This window comes from Cricetulus griseus, chromosome 7 (genome assembly GCF_003668045.3).
Source record: "Cricetulus griseus strain 17A/GY chromosome 7, alternate assembly CriGri-PICRH-1.0, whole genome shotgun sequence".
NCBI lineage: Eukaryota > Metazoa > Chordata > Mammalia > Rodentia > Cricetidae > Cricetulus > Cricetulus griseus.
This window is the reverse complement of record NC_048600.1, coordinates 41936459-41949669: the sequence shown is the minus strand read 5'-3', so window position 1 is coordinate 41949669 and position 13211 is coordinate 41936459. Positions and strand designations below refer to the sequence as shown.

Below are 13211 nucleotides of genomic sequence, written 5' to 3'. Positions count from 1 at the left end.
TTTATGCTCACCCCAGGTCCTGAGGCTCTTGACCTTCGAAGCACAGCCATTCTCCAGGGATTAACAGAACCTTTCTCACAGCAATATGTTCTTCTGAGATGTGGGGTATAACTGTTTGTCTCCTTGGCTCAGGAAAACGGTCAACTGGAAACTAGATCAGGAACAGCAGTCCCTCTCCATGGCCAGGGCGTCTGACACAGGAGGATCCCAGAACAGCAGCACGGAGCCCTGTCTACAGAGCCCTCTGAACCACCTACCAATCGCAAAACTACGTGATGACACGTCTCTGCATAGAAGGTCATGGTGACTGCCCTTAGGTAGTGATGTGTGGCCTTTGGGCTAGTGGAAATATCCTGCCCACCTTAGGTGACTTGCTTCTAGCTCAGGCAGTGTAAAACACTTGGACTCTTCTTGCAGCACTAAAAATAATCTGGAATCGCATGTAGTAGAGCTTAAAAAAATTAAAGGCCGTGCTTAAGCTTAAAATGAAGCCTTAAGCTGCACACGTTGTGAAGTGATTAATTTCCCTCTCAACAAACCTCATGGAGGTTCTGAAATACGTCCTTCTTGACATGTGGTCTTCTCCAGGACCCAGGGGCAGCACACCCCACCAGCACCATCTTTCCTGACAGGTTCTGCTGAGGTATCTGCCACTCACCTTGGAGTTGGTTTGCTTTTGTTTTATTGAAGGTACCAAGCAGCTGGAGAGTGGGTGCCAGGGCCCCGGGAGGCACACTTGTGTAACAGTCCCTCTATCCACTTCACCTCAGATGACAGCTGATTAGATTGTTCTAGTTAGGTGTGGGGGTGTTTTCTGCCCTTTGACCGAAGTTACCATGGTCATGTGGGACAGCCTTCAGCCTCTGGGGACCCATAGCTTTGCCAGCCAGGGCTTGGTTCTCCCCTCTTCCACTGCTGGCATTTGATTTCCAGAGTGTATTTAAATTACTCAATGGTAAGAATCATTGTCTTTTCCTATATGAATGTTAAGAGGGGAAAGCACAGTGTCATCGGTGAAGACTCTCCACCATGTAAAGCAACCTATTTCCAGCCTCTGCTGGTGGTAGCATGTTGCAGTTTCTGTGTTCCAAGATCCTGGAGCTAGTGTAAGACAGGCTAATGAAGAACACTTATCTCTGTAGTTTCTTTCTTTTCCTTTATAATTTACAAAAGTAAAGCATTTCTTAGTGTCTGATTTAATGTAAAGTGATTCTGTATCAATGTAAATAAGATGATCTACTACAAAAGATATTTAAAACCAAAGTTGTGGTCATTTCTTCTTTGGGAGTTCAAACTAGCTTCTGCAGGTGGCCCAGCAGAGGTAGCAGGGGAGTCAGCTGGCAGCATATGCTAGTTCAGATTCCTCCCCCCGCCAGCAAGGTGGACCTAGTGGGCTTACAATACAGATGTCCTGCTCCCATTTCCAGAACAGGTCCTTGCCATGATACAATGTTCCTCTGTGAGCAAACTCTTGAAACCTGGTAGATTGGAGAGCCCTGCTGAGAAATGTGCATGTGCTCTGTGTCCTTTGTTGATTTTCTATTTTTCAGTCTTTGCTTTGCTATGTAGCCCAGGCTGGAGCTCTTTTTGTGAAGGTAGTACCTGGTATTGATTCCAGGACTTTTGGTATGCTAGGCAAGTGTTCTACTACTGAGCTATTCCCTCATCTGCATTTTCCTATATTACATTACAAAGAAAGAATATGTAAAGGTGTTCGTCCACACATGTCTATGCACCACGTGCACAAGGTACCCACTGAGGCAACAGGAGGGTGTGGTATCTACTGGAACTTAAGTTACAAGGTGTTGTTAGCTACTATGTGGGTGCTAAGAACCAAACCCAGGTCCTCTGCAAAAGGAGCAAATGCTCTTAACCGCTGAGCCATCTTACCAGTGCCCAATTTTAAACTTTTTGGGCCTAGCAAGATGACTCTGGGTAAAAGTGCTTGCCACCAAGCCTGATGACCTGAATTCAATCCCAGGGACCCATATGTAGAAGGAGAGACCCAATTCCCAAAGGTTGATTTTTGCTTATTGCTGTCTGGGTATGGTGGTGTATGCCTTCAATCCCAGAAGTTGGAGGCAGGGGTAGCCAGGTCTTCTTGGCAAATTCTAACCAAAACTCTGTCTCAAAACATGTATGTTTTGTTTATTGTATTTTAACTAGTCCAGGGTTCCAGCAAAGCCTTAACAGCTTTTGAGATGAGCAGAGAAAGATATGGAAGGATTTACTGGGCTGGGGGGGAAAAGTTTGGGGGAGAGCTGGTGAGTGGAAAAGACTCAAGAGTAACATTCTGTTAACTTGAATACCTACCAGTATTTTTTGCAGTAAAATGTTTATTGGCTGCCTGCTGTGGGCATGCAGCATAGGTGTGGTACCACACTAGACACCGGGTGGGATGCAACAATAATGGGGCTAGACAGTCTTCTCAGGAAGGTGCAGGTTTCTTTCTGAAGAAATCAGTCAGGTCTCAGGGGCTAGGAAGAGACTTGGAAGAGGAAGGTGATTCTTTGGCTAGGGCATCATTGTTGATTTGCTGGAGACCCTTACGTGGATAAAAGGTAGCTAGGCAGCATTAGAGTGAAGTCTCAGCTCCAGGTGTAAGTGGGCTTATTTCTACACATAGCTCCTGAGGCATTTGTTTCTAGACTTCTTTGTGGCCTCTGAGCTGGAATTGGAGCACCATGGGAGATGGAAGCAGAAATTCAAGGCCAATCTTAGCAACATGGTTTAAGTCCAGCAGGCTGCATTAGACTGTAGAGGAGGACTGGTTGTCCCCTCTGTTGGGTCCTTGACACCTTACTTCCTGGGATTGCAGGGGGTTTCCTGCACTGCTTGTGGCCACCACAAGAATACAGCCCAAGGTTTGCAGATGTCTGTAGAGGGTAACTTAGTGCCAGGTACTCAGAGTGGAAGAAGAGTCTATGTCTTGACATTTAGCTATAGCAGGAGATGGGAAAATGAAGAGGTGAACATTACTGTCTTATTTTGGTGAAATGGCTTGTAACACAAGGTGTTTTGTGTGCAGTGCAGGTAATTTCTGACACACAGAACAACCTGAAGAGCAGTGTGTGGCTTTCCATTCAGCTTCATTTGAAATTTAGGGTGTTCCCACTGGAAGGCACGTGGAGATTAGCAGGATTTTGGCTTGGTGTGGCAGATAAAATATAGGATAGCAAAGTGCTAAGCACTATTTTGCACAAGAGGTGGTAGTGGTGTATACTTTTAGTCCCAGTACTGGGGAGGCAGAAACAGGTAGATCTCTGAGCTTGAGGCCAGCCTGGTCTAAAGAGCAAGTTCCAGGACAGCCAGGGCTACACAGAAACCCTGTCTCAAAAAAAAAAAAAAAAAAGTTTCCTCAAGGCAGACAGACAGTATAACTCATCTGCTTACCCCATATTTTAAGGTGTGACACAGTAAATTGCCAAAGACATGCTTCAGTCAAGAGTCTGGGAGAAATGCATTTGATGGGATCACTGCTCCTTTCCCTGCTAGAAGAGTCTGATGTCAGGGAAGGACAATAAAAAGATGATGTGTCAGTTGTTAGACTAACCATACCCAGCTGTGAATTCTCAGACTTACCATGGCTTCCTCTGAAGGGCTCAGAGGTAAGCAGACCTATCATGTTGGTCTTAGCCACAGGCAACATTGCCTCATCTCCACAGTGGTCCACAGCTCTGCCACGTTGGTTCTTTCTGTATGGGTGTGTTTGTATGCATGTGTACATGTTACACACCTGTACAGGTGAACACGCCTATGTAAACATGAAGGCCAGAAACTGATGTTGGATGCCCTCCTCTCATCACTCCCCACCTGATTTTGTGAGGTAGGTCTGGCCCTCACTGGTTCAAGTCAAGACTAGTGAGCTCCAGAGACTTCCTTCTATTATAGATCCACACCTGCCTGTTTCTATAAGTGGCTGCCAGGAATCAAACTCAGGACCTCATGCTTGCGCAGCAAGCACTTCACTGGGCCAGCTCCCTAGCTCCAAGGTTATTTCTAGCTTGGCTACATCTGTCCAGAGCTCTGGTGAAGAGAGAGAAAAGGACAAAGGTCCAGGACTTCTCTATTAGTTGTCTGTCCTCATTCAGAACAAATGCACAGGTGGTCTCAGGGCCTCCAGCCCTGCCTGCCGGGATGTCAAAACATTGCTGCTGGTGGCTGGCTGAGGTTCCACTGAGATTCCCTGTGGATCATGTGCCCACACTGCTCAGGGTTAAAGGTGGAGTAACTTCGTTACTTTAAAGATACCAAACAAGCCCTTGTGCCTACTTGGTGCCTCCTACTAGTGTTCCCATGCCATCAGGGCATTTTCATGCAGCTGCCACTCCAACTAACTTCCCACAAACAGAGGCCTTTTCTTGTGGGAAACCGTCTGTGTGAACATGGTTTATTTGGGGAAAAACCCAAAATCACAAAAGAAAAGATGATTGTACCTCTCATTCCCCAGATGAGGGTTCAAGGTCACAGCTGTGCAAAGTCCCCTTTGTGCTGCTCCAACCACTGGTCCAATGTCTGGGCCTTGGGGTTGAGTTGCAGGGTTAGATCAATGTTCCGGTCAGGTTTCAGGGCATAGAAACGGAACATGTTGGCCAAGTCTCGGGCCCCCAGGAAGCCAAGCCTCTCGTAGTCCTCAGGAGTTGTCTGGAAACAAAGAGCCCACATGTCTGCCTCCTTCACAGCCCCAGTGACACCAGGTAGGCTTGGCTTCCTCCTGAGTCCTGGGAAGCCAGGGTATATAGCTGTGCTGGCTCTTACTTTGAGGCCACGTGAGCACGTCCAAATAGAAAGACAGAAGTACAGAAACCATGGCTTCTGACAGGCACTGATCAGTTTAAAGACTGTTCTTTCAAAGTTATAAGATGAAAGCCATCAGAGCCTTTCAGAGCTGAAGTCAGCTGTATCACTTCCTTGTTCAAAAGCCAAAACTATCCCTTTTTTTCTTCCAAACCCAATCTGAACTCTTGAGCTCCTCAGTTCCTCCACAACCTTGACTTAGTCCCACCTCTTTTAAAGCCACTTGGCCACTTAGTGCACATTTTATCATTTATCGACCCCCACCCCTGCAGGCAGGTTCTCTGTGTAGCCTGGCTGTCCTGGTACTCAATCTGTATACCAGCTGACCTCGAACTCACAGAGATCCACCTGCCTGTCTTAAAAAGTAAACTCCTTTTGGGAGTTAGGAGCATCTTGCAAGATCTGGAGCCTCACAGCTTTGGGGAGGGAAGAACCCACCTTTGCGTGATGTACAGTCTTGCCAATGTGCCTGGTGAGCAGTGCAGCATACTCCTCTGCTGTGTGCTTGCAGGTGCTGAGCCCGATGTTCTGCCCTACATACTCCTCTGGCTTCTTCAGCAAGCTGAGCACCACGGGGCCCAGGTCACTCACTGCCATTCCATCCATGGGGACATCACCCATGGGCAAGTCTGTGAGAACAGATAAGTGTGCTATCAGGGACAGAGTTCCTCGGAAGGGATTTGCAGCTGGTTTTCCCAGCAGTCAGTCCTCTGGGCATCCACACATATCCAGTATGGATATGTAGTGTCAGCAACACTTAAGTTTTGCAAACTGTAAGTGTGCCAGTGGTCTGTTGTTCATTGGGCAGATAGGACTCCTGAACTCTGCCAACACCTGTATCCTCACAAGAAGGTGAGTGATAGAGAGCAAAGAACAGCCAGCAGGCACCAGCCCCTTCAGCTTTGGCCTCCAATACATCCTGCTCTAATCCACTGACCAACTGACAGGACACAAGTTAGCTGAGGTTCCTTCCAAGTTAGGTCGGCCATCCAGTTTGTTTACAGACTGGCCAGCAAATACTATCTACATCCTCCACCTTCTGTTCCAAGAGCAGTCATAACGCTGGCTAGTTTTCTCATTACTCCAAAGGACCATTGTGTTAAACCCATTTCACAGAATTTTAAGTCGAGGCCTACTTAAGTTAGATGACTCTAGCCGGGCGTTGGTGGCATAGGCCTTTAATCCCAGCACTCAGGAGGCAGAGGCAGGCGGATCTCTGTGAGTTGGAGGCCAGCCTCGTCTCCAGAGCGAGTGCCAGGATAGGCTCCAAAGCTACACAGAGAAACCCTGTCTCAAAAAACAAAAACAAACAACAAAAAAAAAACAAAACAAAAAATATGACTCTTCCAGTATCAAGCTTAAAGTCAGGGAGCCTAGGCTTAAACCCAGAGTGATCCAGTGACAACCCCACTTTCAGCCAAACCTGTTGCTTCATTTACTGTGAACTGTGTTTCACTGTGCAGTAAGACACTCACCCAGCAAGTAGCTCTTTCCATCTGCAGCTTTCTGGGGCAGGAAATAGGAAAGGAGGTTCTCAAAATAGCAAGGCAGCCGCACACTGGTCATGGGAACACCGATGTCTCGGAAATATTCCTCCACCTCCCCTTTGCCATCAAAGTGGCCTGCTGCCAGCCTTCCTGCCGTCAGCTTCCTGATGTTCTCCAGGCCACTGTAGACGACATAATGGAGGCCCAAGCGTTTGGCTAAATCTGCTAGAAGCTTGCCCTGGGAAGCAGGAAGGAGAGACTTCGAGGGTAAGAGGGCTGTGTGTTCCTGACCCTCCTCCCCTACACATGAATTAACTCCACAGCACCCTAAACTGTGATGCTAAAGCCAGACCCACCTACCCCAAGGAAGCCCTCTGCTCTGGAATAATGCTCAGGTACAGCACCACACTAAGCTTTCAAACTCCAGGGTCACCAAGGGGTTTCTAAGTGAGGTCAGAGGGGAAGCCTGGAAGATCAGGAGTTCAAGGCCAACCTCAGCTACATGTGTCCTTATCTTAAAAAAAAAAAAAAAAGAAAACTATAAAAAGGGAGCAAGGCTGCCTAGTGAAGTGGTGCAGAGAAGCCTTTTTGATGCGCATACTCCATTTTTTGCTGACTGAAGAACTTAGCTGCCTTCACTGGAGAGCTCAGAGTCCTCTTTGGGGATGCTATAGCTTAATGGCTAAGCACAAAGGCCACTCAGGTCCATCTGGGCTGTGTGACCCAGGACAAGTAGTCCATCCATTGTGACCCCACTGGTTAATAAACAATGATCCATACCATTAAAGTTGGGAATATGTAATCACAGCCCCCCCCAAAAGATCTGCCCATACCGTATCCCTGCAAACTTGTAAATGTGACTTGATTTGGAGACAGGGTCTTTGTAGATAATATTAGCAGTCTTGAGATTTGATCATCCTAGATCAATCACACAAATCCTAAATACAAAGTAAATATCCTCCTAAGAGAAGAGAGCCAAGTGTCTAGAGAGATGGTTCATTAGTTAAGAGCACTGGCTATTCTTCCAGAGGATCCAGATTCACTTCCCAGCACCCATATAGTAGCTCACAACTGTAACTCCAGTTCCAGGGGAATCTGATGCCCTCGTCTGGCCTCTGTGAGCAATGCATGCAAGAGGTGCACAGACATAAATTCAGACAAGACACTTGTGGTGGTTTGAATGAGAACAGTCCCCATAGGCTTGAATACTTGATCCTACTGGTAGGACTATTTGGGAAGAATTAGGAGATATGGCTTTATTGGAGAAGGTGTGTCACTGGGGATGGTTCTCAAAAGCCCACGGCATTCCTAAGTCACTCTCTTTGGGCCTTGTACCCATGTTCCAGTGTCATGCCTCCCTGTCTCCTGCCATGTGTCCCACCATGTCGATCATGGACTCAAACCCTCTGGAACCATGAGCCCTAATAAACATTTTCTTTCACAAGTCGCTTTGTTCATAGTGTCCCTTCATATCAATAGAAAATAACATAGACAACACCACAAACATAAAATAAAAATAAGTTAAATTATTAATAATAAGCCAGGCATAGTGGCATATAATCCTAGCATAATGCCTATAATCCTAGCATTCAAGATTACAGGTTCCTGGTTGACTTGGGCTACATAGCAAGACCTTGTGTTACCCCTCCCTGCCAAAACAAAACATACAAGAAGAAGCCAGAATTTGGAGGCATATACTGGCATGATACATAAGCATAGGTACACCTAGAGCCACAGAAGCTGGAAGAGCTGAAGAAGCACCCCTCCTGAAGTGTTTGAAGGGACTGTGACCGTAGTGGCACCTCGATCTGGCACCTAGCTTTTAGAACTGTAAGACAATTTCTGTGGCTTTGGGCTACCTGGAGTCTGGTTATTGTAGCCCCAGGGGGATCACAAGGGTTTCCCAGGATTGAGGAGACAAATCTGTTTCAACCAGATCCTTGTCCCATGTGCTGCAGGATGTAGTGGTTTGCCTATGCAGGGTCTCAAGAGCTAGGTGGAGGGTGTGTCCTCCATCTGTGTTTGATGAGCAACAAGAAAAAAGCGGGGCCTGAAGTGCTTAGCCCTCCCTAGCAAGTCAAAGCTGCCCTCCGGGTCAGCTGGGGCCCAGGGCCTTCTCACACCCTTACCTGCTTAACTTCTCGGTCCTGGCTGCAATGCTCCCAGTAATTGGTCACAATGAAGGTGGCATGGGCTCCTGTTAGTGCCAGCTCCATGCTAGCATCGTCATTCTGGTCTCCTTGTACTACTTCAGCACCTTGCAGCTTCAGCTCTTGGGCTGCTCTCTGCTCTGGGTTCCTTGTTACCACTCGTACCCTGAATGTCCCATCTTCCAGCAATGTGCGTGCCACTGAGCCACCTTGGGCACCTATGAAGAGTAAGATCACAACTGCCAGAGTTAAGCAGAGTAGAGCCCAGAAGAGATTGCTCCCCAGGACAAAAAAATGCACAGAGATATATGAGTGTTGCTAAACTACTTTTAGGTTTTCTAGATTTGGGGGAGGTTGCTTTTGTTTTGTTTTGAGACAGAATCTCACTGTGAAGCCTAGGCTGACCTGGAAATCAGATGTAGACCAGGCTGGCCCTGACCACACAGAGATCCCCCCTGCCTCTGCCTCTTAAGTGCTTGCATTTAAAGAAACATACTACCAAACTCGGCTTCTTTACTAGTTTGTTGTTGATTTGTCTGTTTGTTTAGAGACTTTGAATGTTTTTTTCTTCTGACCTCTTTCTCCAGAATGTTGGAAATATAGGCATGAGCCACCACAGCATGAGGTTTACATGGAGAGATGGCTCAGAGGTTAAGAGCACCGACTACTCTTCCAGAGGTCCTGAGTTCAATTCCCAGCAACCACATGGTGGCTCACAACCATCTGTAATGAGATTTGGTGCCCTCTTCTGGTGTGCAGATATACATGAAAGCAGAATGTTGTATACATAATAAATAAAATCTTTAAAAAAAAAAAAAGATTTATTTTATATGTATGAATGTTTGCCTCTATGTGTGCTTGTATAGCACATATGTTCTTGGTGTCCATGGAAGCCAGAAAAGGGCAGTAGATCCCCTAAAACCAGAGTTACAGACAGTTGTGATTGGGCCAACATGGGTGCTGGGAACTGAAGTAAGGTGTTCTGTAAGCATTTCTTTGCCTTTTTTTTGTTTTGTTTTGTTTGTTTTGTTTTGTTTTTCAAGACAGGGTTTCTCTGTGTAGCTTTGGACCCTATCCTGGCACTCACTCTGGAGACCAGGCTGGCCTCCAACTCACAGAGATCCGCCTGCCTCTGCCTACCGAGTGCTGGGAATAAAGGCATTTGCCACCAACGCCCGGCATTTTGGGGGGTTTTTTGAGACAGGCTTTTTCTGTGTAGCCCTGGCTGGCCCAGAACTCACTCTGTAGACCAGGCTGGCCTTGAATAGCAGAGATCCGCCTGCCTCTGCCTCCCGAGTACTGGGATTAAAGGTGTGCTCCACCAGAGCCTGGCAACATTTTCTAACCAGGCAGTGGCCACTGATGAGGAAGAACAGCTTGGACGGAAGGAGTTTAAAGCTAGTCTGTCTGGATGTCACAATCCACCTTAAAAAAGGAAAATTGGGCCAGGTATGAAAGCACATGCCTTTAATCCCAGAACTCTGGAAGCAAAGGTAGGTGGATTTCTGTGAGTTCAAAGACAGTTTGGTATACACAGTGAGTTCCTGGACAGCCAGACCTACAAAGTGAGACCATGCTTCAAAACCAAAACTTTTTTTTCAACTATACTGGGATGGGAGTGAGGGTGGGGCACAAATGGATCAAGGGTAGAGTGCCGGATTCCTGTGAGGTCTTGGGTTCCATCTCCAGCACCACAAACACTAAGGCTCCTAATAGTGGACCACAGCCATAACTGAGGAGGCTGTGGAAGCAGGATCAGAAGTTCCAGGCCTTGAACCATGGAGTGCCTTGGTGGGTAAAGGGGCTTGACACTAAGTCTAACATCTGAGCTCCATCTCTGGGACCAAAAAGGAGAGAACCAATTTTTCAGCAAGTTGTACTTTCACCTCCAAAAGTGCCCAGTGGCTATGTGCACACCCACAGCATAAAATTTAATAAAATGTGTTTTTTTGTTTTTGTTTTTTAAAGATTTTATTTATTTATTATGTACACAACATTCTGCTTCCATGTATATCTGCACACCAGAAGAGGGCACCAGATCTCATAACTGATGGTTGTGAGCCACCATGAGGTTGCTGGGAATTGAACTCAGGACCTCTGGAAGAGCAGTCAGTGCTCTTAACCTCTGAGTCATCTCTCCAGCCCATAAAATGTGTTTTAACGAGTTCAAGGGCACCTGGGCTACATCATGAGACTCTGTCTTGAATAAAGATATAACCAGGCAGTGGTGGTGCACACCTTTAATCCCAGCACTCAGGAGGAAGAGGCAGATGGATCTCTATGAGTTTGAGGCAAACTTGGTCTACAGAGCAAGTTCCAGGACAGCTAGAGCTGAAAAAAAAAAAAAAAAAAAAAAAAAAAAAAAAAAAAAAAAAAAGAAGCATCTTTGCAGCCCCCATTATTTATTTTATTTTGAAAAGGGTCTTGCTATGTAGCCCTGGCTGGCCTGGAAGTCAGAGATTCCCCCTGCTTCTGCTCCCAAATGCTGAGATTAGACCTTGTACAGAGGACCAGGGTTTGATCCCCAGCACTCACATGTTGGCTAACAATAATTCCAGGGGATCCAATGTCCTCTTCTAGCCTCATCAGGCATCTCAAACACATGGTACACAGACATGCATGCTCGAAAAACACCGCTCACATAAAATAAATAGATAATAACCCCACACACCACCACGGTTCGGCAGAGCGGACCGGGAGGTGTATGGAAGCAAAGTAACATGCCATTGTTTGAAAACGTGGCTGATATTTACATTTACTCAGGTAAAATACCAAGGAAATTTGTTATCTGGGGGAGGAGGGAGAAAATTTAAGTTTGGTTTGCTGTGCAAATATACACGTGATGCACACACACACACACACACACACACACACGTTGCTCTGTAGACCTTCTGTGCAAATATACACGTGATGCACACACACACACACACACACACACACACACACACACACACACACACACACACACACGTTGCTCTGTAGACCTTCTGGCTTCCAACTCTCAGGAAGACTTCTGCCTCTGCCTTCTGAGTTCTCGGATTATATATCTAATCTGCGGTGAGGTTTTGCCTCTCCCCCACCCTCCCACCCATATGTGTGGGAACCACAGTAGCACTTCCTGCAAAGGAGGGGCGGGAGAGGTCCCGGCTCGGCCGACCTTGCCAGGACTGGCTCACTCACCTGTGGCTCCAAAAACCACCACCAGTTTCTTATCCGCCATGGGGCCCAGGGCCCAAGGAGCGCAATCCCAAGAGGCCTGGAGTAGCTGAGATGGCGAAGGGCAAGATCTCTGCCTGGAGCCGTCCGGTCCCTGCGTTCCGAGTTCTCGTCTGGCAATACCCAGGTCCCTAGATTTCCGCTTCCAGTCCCCAGATCATAACTCCAGTGACAAAGGCTAGTAGGGGGAGTTGGGTGAGAACGGGGTTTGGCGGGGATTCTCCAGGCTGCTGCAAAGTCCACTAAAAGAGGAGGGGTGCAATCCTGTGCAAGCTGCCAGGCCCCACTGCAGCCTCCGGGCTACGCTTGCAGAGCGCCTCCCGGCCTCACCATGCATGTGGCCAGCCAGTTGCCAGGCTTCCAAGCCCCTGTGGTCCTGGTCCTGGTCCTAACCCTGCTCTTGCTCACTCAACCTATCCTCCCCCGCTCCCGCTGGCCCAGATGGTTCCTCCCTACATGTGGCGGCAGCTTCTGGGTTTAAGCGTTTGCGTGAGCGCACTGCCCGGAGTGTGCAGATCCGTTTAGTCCCAAGCGCGCGTGACATGTGACTTGGATGGGGGTGGGAGGTGGGAGGTGGGGTTTCTTCTGCATGGAATACCCGTCTCAGCCTCCTGAGTGCTGGAATTGGAGCTATGGATTACCATGCTTGGCTAGTTATATATGCATTGTATGAAATATTGATCCAAACTCACAAAATGTTTTTGGCATTATCATCATCATCATAATTATTATAGATGAGGGATGAGGTCCCACAATGCAGTCTCGTTTGGCCTGGAACTTGATATGTAGATCAGGTTCTGTCTCACCACTTTGGTTACTATTTTTTTTAAAGATTTTATTTATTTATTTTGTATACATCATTCTGCTTCCATGCATATCTGCACACCTGAAGAGGACACCAGATCTCATGATGGATGGTTGTGAGCCACCATGTGGTTGCTGCGAATTGAGCTCAGGTCCTCTGGAAGGGCAGTCGGCACTCTTAACCTCTGAGCCATCTCTCCAGCCCTGGTTACTATTTTAATAAATACATGAACATCTATTTTCTTTGGCTGTCACCTAATGATTAAGTGTCCATGCTCTTACTCCTCTGAGGCCATTTGTGGGACTCCTTTCTATGCCGGACTCACTTTTGCAGGAACTACATTGTTTTTAATTTTTTATTTCTTTTCTTCTTTTTTGGCAGGGGGGGGCGGGAGTGGTTTTTTCGAATGGGGTTCTCGTTATAGCTCTGGCTGACCTGGAACAGGCTCTGTAGACCAGACTGGCTGTTCTTTTTGGTTTGTTTGTTTTTGTTTTTTGGTTTGTTTGTTTGTTTGTTTTTTGGTTTTTCGGGACAGGGTTTCTCTGTGTAGCTTTGGAGCCTATCCTGGCACTAGCTCTGGAGACCAGGCTGGCCTCGAACTCACAGAGATCCGTCTGCCTCTGCCTCCCGAGTGCTGGGATTAAAGGCGTGTGCCACCAACGCCCGGCTATTTTAAACATTTTTTAAAAACTTAAAATATTTTACTCTATTTTAAACTTTGTATGTTTTTTGTGTACATGCATGCAGGCATCTGCA

At 47.1% G+C, this 13211-nt stretch overlaps 2 protein-coding genes across 3 annotated transcripts in view; one reads left to right on the top strand and one right to left on the bottom strand.

Annotated features, from left to right (window-relative positions):
* The window catches only part of Dnaja3 (DnaJ heat shock protein family (Hsp40) member A3), a 30170-nt gene extending 28907 nt beyond the window's left edge, over positions 1 to 1263 (top strand). For both annotated transcript variants that reach the window (XM_027424011.2, XM_027424010.2), the window contains one exon: positions 133 to 1263. In XM_027424011.2, coding sequence (XP_027279812.1) covers positions 133 to 155 — 23 coding nt within the window. In that variant the 3' untranslated portion in view covers positions 156 to 1263. The remainder of the gene's footprint in view (positions 1 to 132) is intronic.
* A 764-nt stretch (positions 1264 to 2027) lies between these two features.
* Positions 2028 to 12113, bottom strand: Nmral1 (NmrA like redox sensor 1). Its single transcript, XM_027424012.2, has 5 exons — positions 11615 to 12113; positions 8414 to 8652; positions 6273 to 6522; positions 5236 to 5426; positions 2028 to 4644 (listed from the first exon to the last, which is right to left on the bottom strand). Exons 1-5 carry the CDS (start codon positions 11652 to 11654, stop codon positions 4465 to 4467), a joined length of 900 nt encoding a protein of 299 aa, XP_027279813.1. The 5' UTR covers positions 11655 to 12113; the 3' UTR covers positions 2028 to 4464.
* Positions 12114 to 13211: the final 1098 nt, after the last annotated feature.